At 45.5% G+C, this 21,033-nt stretch overlaps 1 protein-coding gene across 1 annotated transcript in view; it reads left to right on the top strand.

Annotated features, from left to right (window-relative positions):
- MMRN1 (multimerin 1) overlaps positions 1 to 21,033 on the top strand; it is a 291,995-nt gene that overhangs the window by 256,582 nt on the left and 14,380 nt on the right. The window contains exon 6 of the mRNA XM_073590130.1: positions 5,897 to 7,861. Coding sequence (XP_073446231.1) covers positions 5,897 to 7,861 — 1,965 coding nt within the window. The remainder of the gene's footprint in view (positions 1 to 5,896; positions 7,862 to 21,033) is intronic.

Below are 21,033 nucleotides of genomic sequence, written 5' to 3'. Positions count from 1 at the left end.
TTCTGGAGAAGGAGAGAGCGAGACAGCAGCGCATCAGGCATCGAAGACAACATTTGTGGATCCACCCCATCACAGCCAAGAGAATGACGCGTGGGGTCTATTCTACACTCTGCATGGACCTTAGACGAAACCCGGATAAATTTTTTGGATATGTTCGGATGAAAATGGAGAATTTTGATTACTTGGTGGAGCGCATTGCACACCTCATAAGAAAAGCAGACACCTATTGCCGCTTCTCTGTTTCACCCGCAGAGCGTCTGATGGTGACTTTAAGGTAAGCCACATTTATTGGATATGCTCGCATCAGAGCACACTTTCACTGCAATCTTGTTGGTGGTAGTTTGTATCTCCAAGTGTTATAGCTGAGTTTTGGTATGTAATGCTGTGATTTTAAACTAATTGATTGTTTTTTAATTCCCCACAGATTTCTTGCAACTGGAGAATCCCTTTCGTCACTGCATTTCCAGTACAGACTCGGGATTTCCACCATATCTGGAATAGTGAAGTACACATGCCATGCACTGTGGGACTACTTAGCTGAAGAGTTTTTACCAGAGCCCACAACAGAGAGGTGGATTGAAATTTCAGAAAAGTTTCAACAGATATGTCAGTTTCCGAACTGCTTGGGCGCTGTGGACGGGAAACATATCCGCATTGTAAAGCCAGCCGGATCGGGATCGGAATATTTCAATTACAAGAAATATTTTTCCATTGTCCTCATGGCCATCGCTGACGCGGAATACAAATTTATTGCGGTTGATATTGGGGCCTATGGCCGCTCCAATGACTCTCAAGTTTTCAAACTGTCTGCCATGGGGCGTAAACTGTATGGAAACACCTTCCAGTTCCCACCCCCTAGACCGCTGCCGCAAACATCTGGTTCACCTATGCCATTTGTCTGTGTAGGGGATGAAGCCTTCCAGCTGTCAGAACACCTTTTGAAACCGTACTCTAGCAGAGGATTAACAAGAACAAAACACATTTTTAATTACCGCCTCACAAGAGTAAGAAGAATGGTTGAATGTACCTTTGGTATTCTGACAGCCAAATGGCGGGTCCTATTGACTGCGATCAACCTCAAGACAGAAACTGTGGACGAGGTGATCAAAGCTTGCGTGGTACTCCACAATTTTGTTATCTGCAAGGAACCCATTTCCATTGAGGACACCTCTGAAGAAACCACCTTGCAAGATTACCATGACATTACCACTAGAAGTTCTGTGACGGTTTCAGTAATGAGGGACAATTTTGCACTATACTTTATGTCACCTCAAGGCAGAGTACACTGGCAGGATGACAGAGTGTGAAAGATTTGTGCCCTTAACCAAACTTGTGTACCTTCTGTACCAACAGTATATACCTTTGCCAACCAAAGTTGGCTATCTTGTCATGGTCTTACTATTTTTACCTTTAGGCCACAGGTGTGTACCTGGTTGTGTTTTATGCAAAGTATTTCACCTTGTAACAAAAGTTGTGTACATTGTTAGGAAATCACCAACAATAAACACAACTTTTTAGGTGAAATACTTTGCTTCAAACACAACCAGGAACACAACTGTGGCAAAAAGGTAAAATGTACCCACAGTTATATACCTGGTTTTGAATACCTTTTTACCTTTGAAATACCCTGTATTTAACCTTTTTTTTAAACATAGTTCGCCGCAGAAAGAAATGACAGACAACCATTGTGAAACGATAATTTAACTTTTATTTAAAATATTTTTTTTTTGTTAAATGTTTTTAATGTGCAAAAAACTTTTTTAATAAAGGTTTTAAAAACAATAGGCATTTTTATTAAAAAACACATTACATATCTGTGTAGTGTGGGGTGGAAAAACTGCTGGAGGGGCTGCGGGACACTTCGACACTGGGAGTGTGGAGAGAGGACTGGGATCGTGGTGGGGAAGGAACAGTTAGAGGTGAAGGTGTGGAAAAAGCTACAGAATGGGTGGACATGTGGGAGGCAGAAGAGGTGGTGGGCGGTGGAGTGGAGGGTTGGGCAGGGACTGTAGGAGCAGATGATGTTGATGGCAAGTTGTATGGGGAAGGAGTTTGGTACGGGGAAGGAGTTTGGTACGGGGCAGGTTGCTGGAAGTGGGGAGATGTCTGGTACTGGGGAGGTTGCTGGTACTGGGGAGGTTGCTGGTACTGGGGAGGTTGCTGGTACTGGGGAGGTGGCTGGTGCTGGGGAGGTGGATGGTATGTAATAGGAGGGGGAGGATGGAAAGTGGCTGGAGGGGGTGCAGGTGGAGGAACTACTGTGGTGGGAGGAGGAGGTTGGGAGGTAACGTGCTGGAGAGCACCATGGCATGAATGCATTACATGCATCTGCTGGGTAGGAGAGAGCGTTTCCATGCGCTCCACAACAGACCTGAAAAAGGTGTGGTTTGGCGAAGATCTTGCTTCTGAATGCATGGTTTGCAGAAGTGTCTTCACCTCCAGAATGCTGGAGTTGATCTGCTGAAAGCCTGCGGAGATTTGCTCTGACAAGACTTTTAGACAGTTCTGGAAAGATGCATTCAGATGCAAGAACTCTGGCGCATAAGTCTTTTCCTGACCCCTCTGCCGCTGCCGCCCAGTACCCGCAGGTGTACTAGAGGTGGCAGGGGCAGAAGGGTGGGGTAAAGGGAAAGCGATCTCCTCACCAGCAGCTTCATGTAATGTAGGCGGCCACGATGCTCCTGTGCTGGTGGATGGGACAGATGGGTCGAATGTGTGGGAAGGCTGGGAAGGTGCAGATGTACCGGGGCGGTCGAAGTGTCCCTCGCTGCCGGTCTCCTCAGGGATCGCTTCAGAAGGGTCCAATCGTGCAGGCTAACGAGTGCTGCTCACCATGCTGTGGAATAAAGAGAAAAAAAAACAATTAAAATAGTGACATGGTATGGCCCTGGCTGAAAAAAAAAGTTACATAGAAACATTTTTTTTTCACATGTGCTGTCTAATATTTACCTTCTGGTGACCATTGTTTCCCGGAGGAACGACAGGGCTTGTGCGTACTTGTACTTGCTCCTGCGTCCTCCAGATCCACTCGGGGCCCGCATCTCTTTATTGAACTCCTTCTTGAAACGATCCCTCACAGACTGCCACCGCTTCACAATTCTGTCCCCTGAAACGAGAAAGGAGTGGTTAGTATACAGCATCAGTGTTTCCCAAACTCCAGTCCTCATGGTCCCCAGGGGTCATGTTTTCAGGATTTCCATAGTAAATGGAAATCCTGAACACATGATCCGTGGGGACCACGAAGACTGGAGTTCGGGAAACACTGGTTTACATCAAGCAACCGGTACTGTATATACTTACGCTCTTTAATCTTGGCCCGAGCATCGAGGTCCTCCCAGCGGTCCACAAGGAGCGAACAGATTTCCTCCCAGAGTCGTTGGGTAACGATCAGGTCAGCATGGCGGCAGTCAGCCATATTCCATAGCGGCTCCCTTTCTCTGACGAGATCGATGAGGTGGTCCACATCAATCCCTCCATCCTCACCGTCAGAGTCGGGAGCACGCTGTGAAGGCTGTTAAAGAAAAAGACAAAAATAACATAATTAGCCTCCACAAAAGAAATGAAATAAAAAGTGCAAAAAAACAAAGCAAAAATATTTATACTTACACGCTGGTGACCGCCGCGTTGCTGTCGCCGACGACCCTGGGAGGCACTGCGAGGACCTCTTGGCCGAGCACCAGATTGGGAAGACTAGAGAAGAAAACAAAAAATGTTATGTCTTTGGATGTAGGCATTTGTTTGCTGTGTGTGGTCTGCAGAACATTGTTTTCTATGTGTTGTGTGTAGTGTGATGTTGTGTTTCTGCGTTTGATGCAAAAAACTTACCAATTGTGAGCCCACTCCAGGTGTCTGTCCACCCCTTCCTTCTTCTGGGAGCTCCTCTTCATCTTGTGATTCCTGTTTTGAAATAAAAGGCAATGAATAGACATATATTACAGAGATGATGGATTTTGGAAATAAAAACTTACCGTCAAACGCTGACGATGCGAGGGAGGGCTCCCAGAAGATGATGTGCTGTCTTCCTGCTGGCCACACTCCATGCCTGTGGGTGGTGTTACTGCTGCTGCCAGTGCTGCCAGTGCTGCCACTGTTGCTGCTGCTGCATCTCTTGGGCGGCTGTTGAATAAAGAGAAACAAAGGGCCAATGAATATCTTGATATTCCATGGCCCTAGTTTGGAGGAATGGGGGATTTGATAATTACCATCTCTCATCTGCTGCTGGACTCCCCTCCTGTTGTTCAGCATGCTGCTCCATTTGGGGTGGTGGTGGTGCTGATGGTGCTGCTGCAGTGGTCTCCTGCCTTCTCCTGCGCCTGGTTGCTGTCTTGGGTGGCATGTTGGGTGTGGCTGAGGGTCCCACTGTCATGCTTTTATATATGTGTCTTGTGGGCAGAGCTACTGAGCATGCTCAGACCAAAAAAAACGGATCCGGAGCATTGCGGCGCTCATAGGCTTTCATTGTGTGAAAAAGCCGGACGCGCCGGATCCGGCGTGTCCGGCGTTTTTCGCCGGAGACAAAAAACGTTACAGTAGCCGTTTTTTCCAGACGCCGGATTGCGACACATTGCCGGATCCGGCGAAAACCGGATGAAACGCATGGCCATCCGGCGCGATCCGGCGCAAATGCAAGTGAATGGGGGGGAAACCGGATCCGGCATTGCATTTCGCCGGATCTGGTTTTTGTCAAAAGCGCCAGATCGCGCCTGACGGCGAAAACCTGATGTGTGAAAGAGGCCTAAGAGATGCAGAAATGGTGGAGAATTGTTACTTACCACATAAGGTTTAAGGCAAATTCCAGTGATTTTAATTTTGTTTTGCTTACATTAGATGTACAAGCTCATATTTTGTCTGATATCAGTATGTTCAGCATGTCTCACATGGACCTACCTACATACACAGTCATTTCAACAGGATGCTAGATGCTTTTAAACATATCAATAAAATATATCAATAAATATCTAAGTTTCTAATATCGTACAGATTCTATCATAAATCCTATAGAATATGAGTGCAATATTTACAATGAGAAAAAAATAGGTATCATTGGATGTTGTTGATTTATAACATTGTGTTTATGACTTAAGTTTAAAAAAAAATGTAAGGAGTTGTCCAAAACTAACTAGTGAATTTCATACTGCATGTCTAACTATATAAATTAATAATTTAACAAAGTTTGTAATTTTTTTATTGCAAATTCCATCCCTTCCCCTCTCTACTCTAACTTCCTTTCTGTGTTTTCGTATTCTCAAATGAATTGTCATCAGGGGCTGAGATGGAGACGTGACCGCAGCTGCTATCATGCCTACATGCTTCTTTTGTCCCCCACCGAGTCACATCTTCTGTACTCACCACCTCATTCATTGAAATGAAATGTTATCAGGGACCAGTGAATGAAAAATGGAGAGTCCACTGTGGTGACTTTTCCATCACTGCTACTGAAACAGGATGCAAATAGAGGACAGCGAAATAAAAAGCTGTGGTAAGTCACTGCAACTCTGATGATGCTGCATTTCAGGTAAAAAAATGAAGCAGGGGAGCGATAGCATCACCAGGTCTCTGATGATGTTCCATTAGTGAATACCTTGCACATTCTGGGAGACTCAAATGAATCATCATCGGAAGTGAGAAAACAACAAAGACAGGAAGAGTAGAGAGGGAATGGTAGGGAATTTTTAATTGAGGAAAATTAGAAAAGTGGTTAGGTTGTTGAATAAAATAGTTAGACATACAGTATTAAATTCAATGTTAGTTTTGGACAACCACTTTAATATTTTAACATGAAACAAAATGGAAAAAATAATTTACATAAGCTATCTTGAATTGACAAAAACATGCACTCAGAGCAAAATGATGTAGGAACAAATGCAATGAACTTAAATCTTTCCCTTTATTTTAGATTTAAAAATGAAAAGTATAACGGAATTAATCAAAGAAATTGTTAAGGATCAGCTGAGTGACCTGCAAGGAGATATGAAGGAATCGGTAGCTCAGATGTACAAAAGTATGTCTGAAATATCTCTTGAAGTTGAACGGACAAAAGAATTTGTAAAAACACTGAATCATACTATAATTTCTACTCATGAGAAGTGTGTACTAGAAGAAGAGAAGAAGGCAACGATGGATGATGTGGTAGAGCTCAAGAATCGAGTTGAGAGTTTAAAAAATACAGCTTTTGTGTGCACAACATCTTTTAAAGAAATGGAGGAAAAGCATTTGGCCCTAGAGAAGGAATTAGAAAGTGAAAAATTAAGAAACAGGGAGTATTTTGAGTCATTGAATAACACATTGAACAAAATAAAGGAAATTCATAGTCAAATGGTAACTGAGGAACATACACAGGAGCCTAGAGTCTCAGCAGAAAATAGTCCCATGGATGAAAACCTAACTGAATACCTTATTATTTTACAAGAAAGATTAAAAAAGCAGAATGTAATGATGCTCCAACTGTATGATGATATTAATTTACAAGATATAAAAATCAATAATCTTACAATAATGTTAGATCTTCAAAAGCAATCGATTGAGAAAGCCTGTGAAGACAGATTTTCATCTTGCAAGAACGATTTTCAGAAGCAGTTAAAGGGAGCTGAAGAGAATATGCACGTGTTAAACAAAACTGTATCTGATGTGGTGCTTCCTCTGGATGACAAGATTGATAAAATGAATGAGCAAATAAGTGATTTGTGTTATGACATGGAAATACTACAACCTTTATTAGAAAGAGGGGCACCGTTTAGCATGGCATCTGATGATGAACATAGAACAAATATGGCTGAAGTCAACAATGAGATAAAGAATGTTACACGATTTTTGAATGAACTAGTTTCTAGAATGGAAGAACTTGCTAAAGGTCAGAAGGAACTTCGTAGTAAAGCGGAAGCTCGGGAACAAATGTTTGAAAGACGCCTTAGTGAGTGTCTCATAGCAGCTGAAGATGGATTCAACAGCACTACAGATATAATAAATAATGCTGTTGATTCGATCCATGATAATTTTGTAATGAAATCGACTGTATCTGAAATCGAAAATGTAGTTGAGTTCTACTATAACTCCACAATTGAGAAGTTGGATAAGGTTATGCTGGCCATTCCACAATTGAACTATACTTTACAAAACCTGGTTAGCCAATCAGGATCAAGTCAACAGGATAATGAACAGACTCTATATTATAAGAAGGTGTCAAATGAAAATAACATTCATTTGTTGACTTATATTGAGCTTTATCAAAAAATAAATGCCATGCAAGTCATGTTAAAGCAAAATCAAATAAACATAACCAACATAGAGGAGAAACTGCAAATCTCAGAAAATAAGGCAAACAGTTGCCAATCACGTATGCAAAGTATAGAATCCCAGGTGAATCTCATCCTTGCTAACCCTACGATTTCTCCAATGAATAAAAAGAATGAGGCAATCTCAAAAGGCAATGTCCAATCTGATGTAAACTCAAGACTTAAGACCCTTGAGTTTAAATCTGTCCGAATGTCATCAAGTATTCCACAACTAAATAAAACAGCCAGTGAGGCAAAGATCTTGTGCCAAAGCATATTCATCACTGTTAAAAAAGTAAACGACAGTGTGCCCCGGTTAATCAAAGCTGCCCAGTTAAATATTACACATTTACAGAATGGCTTTGAGAAGTTGATTCGTTCATTGGTGGAAATAAAAATGGAAACAGTCCTGTCAAATTTGTCTTCCTACATTGATAATTCATTATCTGATGTAAGAAATAACATTGTTAAACTTCAAAAACAGATGAAAGCCCCTGTAAAGAAAACTCTTCTACCTAAAAAGATCATGGTCAGCCCAACTTCACCTGCCACTGGACGTAGTCAGAGAAACACCGATATAGCAGATCAAGGTGAGTAATATTGTATTAAAGCATTTAGATTGATGGACAGCATGGTTGCGCAGTGGCTAGCAATATTGTACTTTCAGGGCAGCAGTCTAGGGTTTGAACCATGGACAATATTTACATAAAATTGTATATGTTTAAGTAGGTTTCCACCAGGTATTGGGTTTCTTTTTAAAGTATGTTCACATGACATCTTTTCAAGGCAGATTGTGAGTGTGTTTGGTATGAAACCCAAATGAAAATGCAGTAAACGCTCAAATGAACGAGCATATGCATTTCCATGTAAAAAGACTAGCTGTTCAGTTTTCCAAAGATGCCAATCAGTTGAAAGAAGTAAGCAGACCATTCTTCAAGCATTTTCTGCTCTGAAAACACTCTTTGCATTACAATACAAGTCAATGAGAAGGCTCACAAGTTGTCCGAGTGTCTTTTTGAGCGTTTTGCCAGCATTTTAACTTGAATAACCGGTTGTGGTTTTTTCATTGCTGAATGGAGTTAAAAGACCTTTGGAAAATGCCAATAAAAAGGTACCATATAAGCCCTATAAAAAAATCTCTAGAAAATGTTGAAGACCAAAATGTACACCAGAAATAATCCTAAAAAATTCTAAAAAAGACACTTTAGGGAGAAAAAAAACAGTAGTTTCTTTAAGCATCTTCCTTTTGAAAATCTGTGCTTCACTTGCTTGAATACACATCAAGTACAAGTAACCTAAGACTTCCAAACTATTTTGGTAGACTAATTGGCTTTCAATGAAATTGACAGTAATGTTTCTGAGAAATGGAAATTGATTGTGAGACCCTTTGGTTATAAGGACCTATCTGAGTGAATACAATCTCTTTACGAATATCCTCTGTATAAAAACATAATAATAGGACATTATACAGAGTATCATATGGAGGAACACTCAGCACATGTAATTTTATTGGTAGAAAGAGCTACAGGAACTATGTGCAAGTATAGAGAGAGAAGATTCAAAAAGATATAAATAAACTGGAGCAATGGGCAGCAACTAACACAATGGTTTTTAATAGGGAAAAATGCAAAGTACTACATCTGGGCAATAAAAATGAAAAAAGCATATACAGAATGGGAGGAATAGGGCTAAGCAACAGCACATGTGAAAAAGACTTGGGTATACTAATAGATCACAGACTGAATATGAGTCAACAGTGTGATGCAGCAGCAAAAAAGGCAAATGCAATTCTAGGATGTATTAACAGAAGCATACAATCTAGATCACGTGAAGTCATTATTGCCCTCTACTCCTTTTTGGTCAGACCTCATCTGGAATACTGTGTCCAGTTTTGGGCGTCACATTTTAAAAAAGACATCAACAAACTGGAGCAAGTTCAGAAAAGAGCGACCAGAATGGTGACCGGTCTGCAAACCCTGTCTTAAGAGGAAAGGTTGCAGGATTTGGGAAAGTTTAGCTTGCAAAAGAGAAGACTGAGAGGAGACTTAATAACTGTCTACAAATATCTCATGGGCTGTCACATTGCAGAAGGATCATCTTTATTCTCATTTGCACAAGGAAAGACTAGAAGCAACGGGATGAAACTGAATGGGAGGAGACACATATTAGATATTAGAAAAAACTTTTTGACAGTTAGAGTGATCAATGAGTGGAACAGGCTGCCACGAGAGGTGGTGATTTCTCCTTCAATAGAAGTCTTCAAACAGAGGCTGGACAGATATCTGTCTGGGATGATTTAGCGAATCCTGCTTTCAGCAGGGGGTTCAACCAGATGGCCCAGGAGGGTCCCTTCCAACTCTACGATTCTATGATTCTATGATCCTGCATGCTGGACACATCTCTAATATGGGAATCTTACAGCTTGATTTCACACCCCAAACTATATATATGAGCATGTAGCTCTTTCAAGACAGGTCTTGCAATACCTTTACATGGCCAGTTCGTTCTTCTGTTACTGAGAAATCAGAGTCTTAATTGATTTGCAAATAGATGCGGTAAATCTGAAGCTTTTGTCACTCCATATCTATTTCCTGCCTAGTGCCACCTCCTTCTTGTCATGGTTAGGACATGGTTAATGTCCTGTTCTCACAGGGTTAACTTTTGCTGGCTTCTCTTTGGATCTGGGAGGGGTATTTATACTCACTCCAGACTAGGATTCCCTGTCAGCTATACTGTTATTTTGGCTGTGTGTCTGACCCCCCTGGTGTGCGTGTCTACTGCATTGCTTGTTTGATTCCCGTGTATGACCCAGTCTGTCCCCTCACTCTGTTCTCTGTCTCACGTTTTGGTACTATTGTCTTCTCCGGTTCTGACCTCCTGGCTTGGCTATTGTTACTCCATTACTGTTTGTCCCTAATGTACCGTCCATTGCCCGTTCTGGTTTTCTGATCTATTGCTATGTCCTGACTATTCGCTCTGTTTAACCCTTTGGTACTGTCCTGCTCTCTCATGCTTTGACCCGGCTTGATCTGGTTTACGTCCCTGTCTATGCCCCTTGGTAACTTGTCCCATAGTTACCTTTCTAGGAGTTTCCCTGCAGCTCCTAGCACTGTGGAGCTTAGGTCTTGCCCCCAGCAGTCACGTGCTTCAGGTCCTGATAGTCTGAAGCATGCATCGTCACCGCTGCTGCCCCACTCCACAGGTATCTTTTAGCACTGTTTTTGTACTCAGGACATGCGCATTGGCTCAGTGAGCAAGTGCAGTGCTGTGTTCCTGACATTATAGCTGACCATTTCAGGTTTTTTTCCTCTGAAGGAAAAAAAAAAAGTTTATTATCCGCATGGATCCAGGGAAGGTTCAGGCCATTACCGATTGGGTACAGCCTCATGACCTGAAGGGGTTGCAGCGATTTCTGGGCTTCGCTAATTATTATAGGAAGTTCATTAAAGGGTTATCACAGGTGGTGAAACCCTTGACGGACCTCACTCTTAAAGGGGCAGATGTTAAAAATTGGTCCGTGGCCGCCAAAAATTCCTTCCTTACATTAAATAAGTGTTTTACCACAGCCCCTGTGTTGGTACAACCCGATTCGTCAAGACTTTTTATCGTCGAGGTCGACGCTTCGGAGGTGGGGGTGGGGGCAGTATTGTCACAGGGCCCCTCTACCCTGACTAACCTCAAACCCTGTGCCTTTTTCTCTAAGAAGTTCTCTTCGGCCGAGAGAAACTATGATGTCGGTAACAGGGAATTGTTAGCGGTTAAATTGGCCTTCGAAGAATGGAGGCATTTTTTGGAGGGGGCCGCTCATCCCATTACCGTCATCAATGATTATAAAAACCTGGCCTATATCGAGCCTGCTAAGAGATTGACCCCCAGACAGGCTTGGTGGCCACTTTTTTTTTCTCAATTTCATTTTACCATCACATTTCAACAAGGGTCTAAAAATGTAAAGGCGGATGCCTTATCCCGAAGTTTTGATTCTGTGTCCCTTCCAGAACCTCTTCCTCCATTCTTCAACCGGAAGTGGTTGTAGCCGAAATCTCCTCTGAGTTACAGAGAGAGATTCTGGAAGCACAAGCTCCCAGGAATAAACCCCCAGGTAAATTGTTTGTACCCAAACAATTCCATCTCACACTCCTTCAAGAAATTCATGATTATGTGTTAAGTGACCACCCTGGTATTGCAGCTACCTGGGGGGCAGTAGCTAGGGGTTTTTGGTGGCCCTCTATGGGTACTGATATAAAAAGGTTTTTAAAAACTTGTGGGGTGTGCGCGCGCTCTAAAAGCTCTCAGGTCCGGCCGGCTAGGGAATTGATGACTTTGCCAATTCCGGATAAACCATGGACACACCTGTCCATGGACTTTAGCACTAATCTTCCATCTTCCAAGGGCAACTCAGTGGTATGGGTAGTGGTTGATAGATTTTCTAAGCAAGCCCACTTTGTGCCATTACCTGCGTTACCATCTGCTGAAACCTTGGCCCGCTTGTTTATACAGCACATTTTTCGATTGCATGGATTGCCCGTGAACGTGGTGTCAGACAGGGGTGTGCAATTTGTGGCCAGGTTTTGGAGAGTTTTGTATGAAGTTGGGGGTCACGTTGTCATTCTCCTCTGCCTATCACCCGGAATCCAATGGACAGACTGAACGCACCAACCAGTCGTTGGAGCAGATTCTGAGATGCCTGGCCTCCTCCAGACAGGAAGACTGGTGTGAGGTGTTGCCCATGGCAGAATTTGCATTCAACTATCATATTAATTAGTCTACCGGAAAGTCTCCCTTTCAGGTCAAGTATGGGTTTGTTCCGCAGTTTGGGGAATTTTCCCACATGGATTCAGATTGCCCTGGTGCCGAGGGGATAGTACAACAGTTAAAAACCCTCTGGAGGGAGGTGCAGGGGAACATCTCCAAAGCCCAGAAGTACAAATATTTTGTGGACAGGAGGAGGGGGTTGGGTCCTGTGTTAACAGTGGGGGAAAAAGTCTGGTTGTCCACCAGTAACATCAAACTTAAAATACCCTCTATGAAGTTGGGCCCAAAATTTATTGGCCCATACAAGATTGTAGAGGTCATCAACCCGGTGGTATACAGATTACAGTTGCCCACCTCCTTCAAAATATCTAACGTCTTCCACAGGTCCCTATTAAAACCTGTGGGGACAGTTAGAGAAGATCCCTCATCTGTGGTTCCACCAGTGTTGGTAGAGGGTCAACTGGAGTACGAGGTAGGGCGCATCATTGATTCACGGTGGGTGCGCCGGAGACTTCAGTACCTTATTCATTGGAAGGGATATTCCGTTGAGAATTGGTCATGGGTTCTGGCCAGTTCGGTGCACGCTGATCGACTGGTGCAGGCTTTTCATGCCAGATACCCTGAGAAACCTGGGGGTCCAGTGGCCCCCCATTAAGAGGGGGGTACTGACATGGTTAGGACATGGTTAATGTCCTGTTCTCACAGGGTTAACTTTTGCCAGCCTCTCTTTGGATGTGGGAGGGGTATTTATACTCACTCCAGACTAGGATTCCCTGTCAGATATACTGTTATTTTGGCTGTGTGTCTGACCCCCCTGGTGTGCATGTCTACTGCATTGCTTGTTTGATTCCGTGTATGACCCGGTCTTTCCCCTCACTCTGTTCTCTGTCTCACGTTTTGGCACTATTGTCTTCTCCGGTTCTGACCTCCTGGCTTGGCTATTATTACTCCGTTACTGTTTGTCCCTATTGTACTGTCCATTGCCCGCTTTGGTTTTCTGATCTATTGCTACGTCCTGACTATTCGCTCTGTCTAACCCTTTGCTACTGTCCTGCTATCTCGTGCTTTGACCCGGCTTTATCTGGTTTACGTCCCTGTCTATGCCCCTTGGTAACTTGTCCCGTAGTTACCTTTCTAGGAGTTTCCCTGCAGCTCCTAGCTCTGTGGAGCTTAGGTCACGCCCCCAGCAGTCATGTGCTTCAGGTCCTGATAGTCTGAAGCACGCATCGTCACCACTGCTGCCCCGCTCCACAGGTATCTTTGAGCGCTGTTTTTGTACTCAGGACATGCGCACTGGCTCAGTGAGCAAGTGCAGTGCGGTGTTCCTGACACTTCTGCTTTACGATGGATCCTTTGCCTGAAGTCACACAGTATAGAGGCTGTCATTGAAGCATGATGAATCTGCGTTGAACTGGGAATAGAGCTGGAGTGACAGAGGCTTGAGATATACATCCTTATTTTCATACAAATTCAAATGCTAGTTTCTTAGTAACGGAGAAATGGACTGGCCATGTAAAGGTATTGCTGAACTTGTATTTCAAAGAGTTACATGCACATATACACACATGGTCAAAATTATTGGTACCCCTCGTTTAATGACAGAAAAACCCACAATGCTGACAGAAATAACTTGAATCTGAAAAAAGTAATAATAAATCAAAAATGTATGAAAATGAACAACTGAAAGCCAGACATTGCTATTCAACCATGCTTCCACAGAATTTTTTCAAAAATAAAACTCATGAAATAAGCCTGGGCAGAAATAATGGTACCCTTAAATTACTATTTTGCTGCACAACCTTCTGAGGCAATCACTGCAATCAAACAATTCCTGTATCTGTCAATGAGATTTCTGCACCTCTCAACAGGCATTTTGGCCCACTCCTCAAGAGCAAACTGTTCCAGTTGCCTCGTGTTTGAAGGTTGCTTTTTCCAAATTGCATGTTTCAGCGCTTTGCAAAGATGCTTAATAGGATTTAGGTCACGGCTCATAGTACGCCACTTCAGAATAGTCCAGTGTTTTCTTCTTAGCCATTCTTGGGTGTTTTTAGCTGCGTGTTTTGGCTCATTAACCTGTTGCAAGACCAATGACCTGCGAATTAAACTGTGCAGCACATTTTTCTCTAGAATCCCTTGACAGTCTTGAGATTTCATTGTACCCTGCACAGATTCTAGACACCCTGTGCCAGATGCAGCTAAGCAGCCCCAGAACATAACAGAGCCTCCTCCATATTTCACAGTAGGGACAGTGTTCTTTTCTTGATATGCTTCATTTTTCCATCTGGGAGCATAGAGCTGATGTGCCTTGCCAAAAAAGTCCATTTTTGTCTTATCTGTCTGATAGACGTCAGGTTCCGGGTGCTGCACAGTGGGAGTCCCGAGCCTTGCCATCGACGGTCTCCCATTCCCCTCCAGCCGCAGTGGAGTCTTCTCAGCAGACTCCACGATCCTGGCGTTCTGCCCACACCAGCATTGTGGGTTCAGTTGCTGCTGCCACCTCTGGTCCAGTTATGGCAATGCAGCCTGGCCAGCAGCAAAAGACTCCAGAGTCTAAGTCCTTCCTTCGGTCCACTGGGCATGCTCATCCCATTGGGGATCGGGAGTCACATGCTCAGGTCCTTCTCCAGTTCTGATTGGTCCATCAGGAGGATCAGGAAGGTCCTGGAAGGGCACGGCTATAAAAGGTTTGCATGGCCACCCCGCCATGCGCTATGATAGACTCTGAGGCTATAGTACTTAGTGTAAGTGTGATGATGGATGAATGAGCCTGGTGACTGACACATTATAATTCCCCCTCCTTGGATATTATGCATGTGTTAGGGTTAGGAATTGGAGTCATCACAGCAGCTCTGACACTGCATAGCGCCGCAGTGTTCCTCATCGTCTTCCTCTTGCGCCTTGTGCGTCGGCCAGTACAGGCCTTCTGGATCACTGCTACCGCAGCATCCGCCTAAGTAACGCCGTTCTCCTTAGGAGCGCTTTCCAGCTCAGTTGTTAGGCTGGTTAGTGGCGTCCATCAGGTCGGACAGTGCACCCGTTCTAAGCGGTGGTTCACACTACCGTGACCTGTGACACTAACAGGTTGCGGTTGTTCGCCGGCTGGCACGTGCCTCATGAAGCAGCGGGGTTCGTGCCTGTTTGCACCGGGTTAGTGTTTTCCCACCGGTTCCTGGCTCTCTCCTACATGCCTTCTCCCCATTGTTTTAGCTGCAGTTGATCACCTCTACACTGTGGGCCCTGGGCTGCGAGCGCACCTTATATATTATTTCGTCTTTATTATTTGGTGCTTCCGCCAGCCCGTAACATTATCATAGCGCCAGGGCCTGGCTAACAATGACAGACAGGCAGCGCCTGCAGCGATATGTTCAGCAACTGTAGGGTAGGTTGTCCGCTGTCGAGCGCTCAACTTCAGCTGCGGACGTCACTGCAGTCGCCGTCCAGGCGGCAGCGGAGGCAGTCTCCCACCTCTCCATGTCCAAGCCTGCCCCGACATTGTCCCATCTCCCATTGCCCGACAAGTTCTCGGGTGACAGTACCGCTTGTAGGGGTTTCGTGAGCCAGTGCTCTATTCAGCTTGAGTTACTGGCCAGGCGATTCCCTTCAGAGCGAGCTAAGGTGGGGTTCATCATCTCCTTACTGTCGGGCAGGGCTCTGGAATGGGCCACTCCACTATGGGAGCATTGTGACCCTGTGGTTTTGAGTGCTGCTCAGTTCCTGACATCTTTAAAGCAGGTCTTCTTGGGGCCACGGGTCACACACGACACATCTCTCCAGCTATTGGCATTAGCCCAGGGTTCCCTCTCAGTCAGCCATTATGCCATCCGTTTTCGGACCCTGGCTTCCGAGCTGGAATCGTCTGATAAGGTACTCATCCCTGTGTTCTGGAGAGGTTTGGAGAGGGAACGTTAAGGATGCTCTAGTGACCAGGGAGGTTCCTGTTAGTCTGGAGGAGCTGATTACCGTCTCCACCCGCATTGATCTCCGTTTTACAGAGCGCGGGTTGGAGCGTTCGCACTCCAGACTGAGGATTAGGTTGGCTCCCACCTTCTCTAGACCTCAGGACCTACCCGATCCGGGAGTCGCACCCCCGGAGGCCATGGACGTGTCTTGCACCGGTTCCAAGTCTCGCCCGGTGCGAACCTCCACACTTTGTTTCCGATGTTGACAGCCTGGTCACCTAGTCAGCAGGTGCCCTCTGCGGTCGGGAAACGACCACGTCTAGTGGTAGTCGGAGGAAGCCTACTAGACACTGGAGCTTTCTCCTCCAAACTGTCCTTCAGTGGGACGTTAGAGTGTGGTATTTCCAACTGGGAGGTAGAGGTTTGCGTGGACTCCGGGACGGAGGGAAACTTTATGTCCTCGACCTTCGCACAACGGCACGCAATTCCCTTGGTGGTGAACGGTTTGACGTTACATCCCAAATAACACACCAGACAACTCCACTGGGGCTCTCACTCTTGCTGTCTCACCATGAGGCGTTGTCTCTCCTCATTATGCTCGAGGGCATCGACCAGGTCCTCCTAGGAGTTCCTTGGTTGCGCTGCCATTCTCCCCATATAGAGTGGTCCTCGGTGAGAATACTGGGTTGGAGCAAGTCCTGTGAGGATAGGTGTATGAAGGACCACGTTCAGATAGCCTCCACCGAGGTTCTCGCGGATCTCTCCGCACTCCCAAGTCACTACCAGCAATATGCAGACGTGTTCTCGAAAAAGTCCGCTGAGACCCTTCTGCCCCATCGTCCTTATGACTGTCCTATAGACCTCTTGCCAGGCACGAAGCCTCCTGGAGGTTGCATATATCCTCTGTCCCTCCCAGAGACGGAGGCCATATCACAGTACATCCGTGAGAACCTGGCAAGGGGGTTTATTAGGAAGTCGGTGTTACCAGCAGGGGCGGGATTCTTCTTCGTACAGAAGAAGAGTGAAGAGTTGCGCCCTTGCATTGATTACAGAGATCTCAATGCAATAACCGTCAAAAACAAGTATCCTCTTCCCCTGATCTCTGAGTTGTTCGACAGGTTGCGTGGGGCCTGGGTCTTCATTGAGCTAGATCTATGATGGGCTTACAACCTGATCCGCATATGTAAAGTGGACGAGTGGAAGACAGCCTTTAATACCAGGGATGGCCACTATAAGTATCTGGTCATGCCCTTCGGCCTCTGTAATGCACCAGCTGTCTTCCAGGACTTCGTGAATGACGTCTTTCACGATATGCTCTCCACCTCGGTGGTGGTCTATCTGGATGACATCCACATCTTCTCTCCAGATTTGGCTTCTCACCGGAGCGACGTCTGCAAGGTCTTCGACCGCTTGCGGGTGAATTCTCTCTTCGCCAAGTTGGAGGAGTGTCAGTTTGAGCAGGAGTCTTTGCCTTTCCTGGGCTATACCATCTCGGCCCAGGGGTTGGCTATGGATCTGCCAAATTGCAGGCGGTAGTGGACTGGCAGGAGCCCCACTCTCTTAAAGCGGTGCAGCATTTCTTGGGGTTCATTAATTATTACCGTCAGTTCATCCCCCACTTCTCCACACTGGTAGCTCCTTTGGTCCCCCTCACCAAAAAGGGAGCCAATCCTAAGGTTTGGTCGGAACAGATCTCCGCAGCCTCCTTGTCTCTTAAGACCCATTTTGCTGGAGCTCCTATCCTCCATTGTCCCGATGTGGATAAACCCTTTATCCTAGAGGTAGATGCCTCGTCCATCGGTGCAGGAGCAGTCCTTTTCCAGAAGGATGCTCAAGGTCGGAAGCATCCCTGCTTCTTTTTCTCCAAGACCTTCTCACCGGCGGAGAGAAACTACTCCATCGGGGACAGGGAGTTGCTGGCAATGAAGTTGGCCTTTTCCGACTGGAGACATCTCTCGGTTCCCCTTTCAGGTCTACACCGACCATAAAAGCCTGGTGTACTTACAAACGGCCCAGCGGTTGAACTCTCACCAAGCCAGGTGGTCGCTCTTCTTCTCCTGCTTCTGCTTCACCTTGCACTATCTGACCGTTGAGAAGAACGTCTGGGATGATGCTCTCTCTCGGTGGTGTCAGTGGAGGAGGAGGAGGAGGCTGAGCCTCGGCTAATCGTCCCCTCTGAGAGTCTGAGGACCGTGGCCCCGGTCGCTCTTGAGTCAGTGCCACCGGGCAAGACCTTTGTTCCTCCCCGCTTGCGGCCAGAGGTTCTCGCGTGGGCTTACGCGTCCAGGGTGGGTGGTCACTTTGGTACTAGGCGGACCACTGAACTCCTGGCAAGGACTTATTGGTGGCCGCACATGGCTTGGGACACGAGAGAATACATTCAGGCATGCGTCACCTGTGCTAAGAACAGGTCCTCTAGGCAGAGGCCGACTGGGTTACTGTACCCCTTGACGGTGGCAGACAGACCCTGGGAGATGTTCAGCATGGATTTTGTGGTCGGTCTACCCAAATCCAGTGGCAGCACAGTCATCTTGATGGTCACCGATCATTTTTCTAAAATGGTGCATATGGTGCCACTCGCGCGGCTGCCTTCTACCCGTGGTCTCGTCGCGCAGTCCATAAAGCACGCATCTCGTTTGTACGGAATGCCGGACAAGATAGTTAGTGACCGGGATCCCCAATTTGCATCTCGGTTTAGGAGGGAGCTCTGCAGTCTGCTCAGCATTGAGCTAAATTTGTCCTCCGCCTATCACCCAGAGACAAACGGGTTGGTTGAGAGAGCTAACCAAACTCTGGTCACATACCTTAAACCAAAAAACCAATCCACATAGTCAGGTGGAAAAGCCTCTAGACCAATGCATTAGACCAAAAAAGAACAAACAAAGAGTAATATCTAAAGAATAATAATAATGTTGTTTACACCCAATGAAGTAAAGACTACACATAAGTGTATATTAGAATAATCAGAATATTTATCATATAACAGAAAACCCTGGAGAAAATAGAGGCTCACAATGTATCTAAAGATCATGCAAAAAATATTTTTATTAATCATGAAAAAGTGACAACATTAAATCACGGGTATGCACACACAGAAAAGGCAGGGAACAAGGGGAGAGGAAAGGAGGAATAAGGGTGTGGAGTAAAGAGCATAACTTAACAGCAGCAAACAAAAATATGTAAGATATAAAGTTTATAAATATCCGTTGCATGCATGTGAATTATAAATAAACCACACTCCTAACAGAGACAAGAAAAAGAGGAACGCCTCCTGAACTCCATAAAGCGGCAACACTGCAGCTGTAGCAGCTGAAATAACAGCGCAGAAAACAAGGTGCAGGGGAGTCAGGTAATAATAAACCAACTGTGTCCGATAGGGTAGAAAATAAGCTGGATACAGATCAGATGTAAGCGCGAGGTAGCGCCAAAATTTTTAGAGTTCATTACCTTCGGACATGTTGCAGTGCGGTCACGGGATAGGAGACAGGAGGGGACCCTCTTAAGCCTCGACGCGCGTTTCACCACTTCCTTGTGGTTTCATCAGGAGGCGTCACATACCTGCGACATTTAGTCTCAGCCAGGCAGAATGACTGGGCATCCTTACTACCATGGGCAGAATTTGCTCTGAACAGCGCGGTAGCTGACTCCACTGGTCTGACCCCATTCCTTCTTAATTATGGTCAGCATCCGTGCGTCCCCATCCCGATGCCAGTGTCTTCCACTGATTCCAGGGAGGCAGACTGGGCAGTGGAGACTCGCAACATTTGGGATCGCACTCAGGATGCCATGTGAGCCTTCAAGGAGAGAATGAAGGCGTCCGCCGACATGCATCAGCTTCCCGCTCCAACTTTTGCCCCTGGCGACTTAGTGTGGCTCTCTGTCCAAAATATCAGGATGAGGGCCAAGTTCATCAAGTTTGCGCTGCGATACATTGATCCCTTCAAGGTCCTGGAGCAGGTCAACCCTGTGATCTATCACCTGGCTCTTCCTCCCCACTTGGCCATTTCTGACACCTTTCATGTGTCCCTCCTTAAGCCTGCTCATTTGTCCCGGTTTTTCGAGTCATCTGCCGGGACATCCGACCTGTCTTCGGACGAGTTTGAGGTCAATGCCATCGTGGGATGCAGTGTGGTGGGTGGCAAAAAATTTTATTTGGTGGACTGGAAGGGTCATGGTTAGTGTTGAGCATTCCGATACTGCAATATCGAATACCGGAATCGGAAGTTCCCATAATGCAATGAGCCATTTTATTCAGCCAATGAGGAATCCTAAGAAGTGTGGGCACATCCTGTTATGCATGTTAGGCATGTTATCTAATGGCATGGCTGTGATTGGCTGCGAGCAGACCACCCAGCTGCTCCTCCCCCAGACACACGCTGAACAGTGATCTATGGAAAGTGAAACTAGTGAGGGAGGAGGAAATGACCAGTTCTCATTTCAATGCCAGAACACCTCCCCCGGACGTTTATCTTAGAAGCAAGAGATGATATCTTGGAAACCGTGCAGACTAGCCACAGAAGGTAAATTACTTATTGTCAGCATTCTGCAGCCCAGATATGCACTGAGATTATGTGAAAAGCCCGGACAACCCGTTTAACATAGTCAATATCTTTGTAACTCCGAACGTCTTAAAAAAAATTAATTCCTGCTATTCCATTTGATTGGGCTAAACCTCTATGCCTTTAATGTCTCCTCCACCTCCCCAATACATTCTACATTATTCTTAGTTGTTTTCCTTCATGTACAATTAGCCTACAAGGAAAGTAAGGGGTTTTTTTCATTCCGATATTTGTGTCCCATTGACTTGCATTGGTTTCCGGTATCGGAATCGGCGATATCCGATATTTTTGGGGTATCGGTCCGATCCAATCCGATCCGATATTTCCCGATATTGGAAGGTATCGCTCAACACTAGTCATGGTCCTGAGGCTCAGACCTGGGAGCCAGTGGAGAATATCCATGCCCCGCTCCTTATCGTGACATTTTACCTTTAACATATTTGTCTATCATTTTCTTTCTAATCTCCTGAGACAACTCTTTCCTTCGCTTCCTCTGGTCCATGTTGAGTGTGATACACACCATGTCACCAAACAGCACAGTGAGTATCTGTA

Source organism: Dendrobates tinctorius, unplaced genomic scaffold (assembly GCF_039654945.1).
Source record: "Dendrobates tinctorius isolate UK_male_01 unplaced genomic scaffold, ASM3965494v1 ptg000011l, whole genome shotgun sequence".
Lineage (NCBI taxonomy): Eukaryota > Metazoa > Chordata > Amphibia > Anura > Dendrobatidae > Dendrobates > Dendrobates tinctorius.
This window is presented reverse-complemented; position numbering and strand designations above follow the sequence as displayed.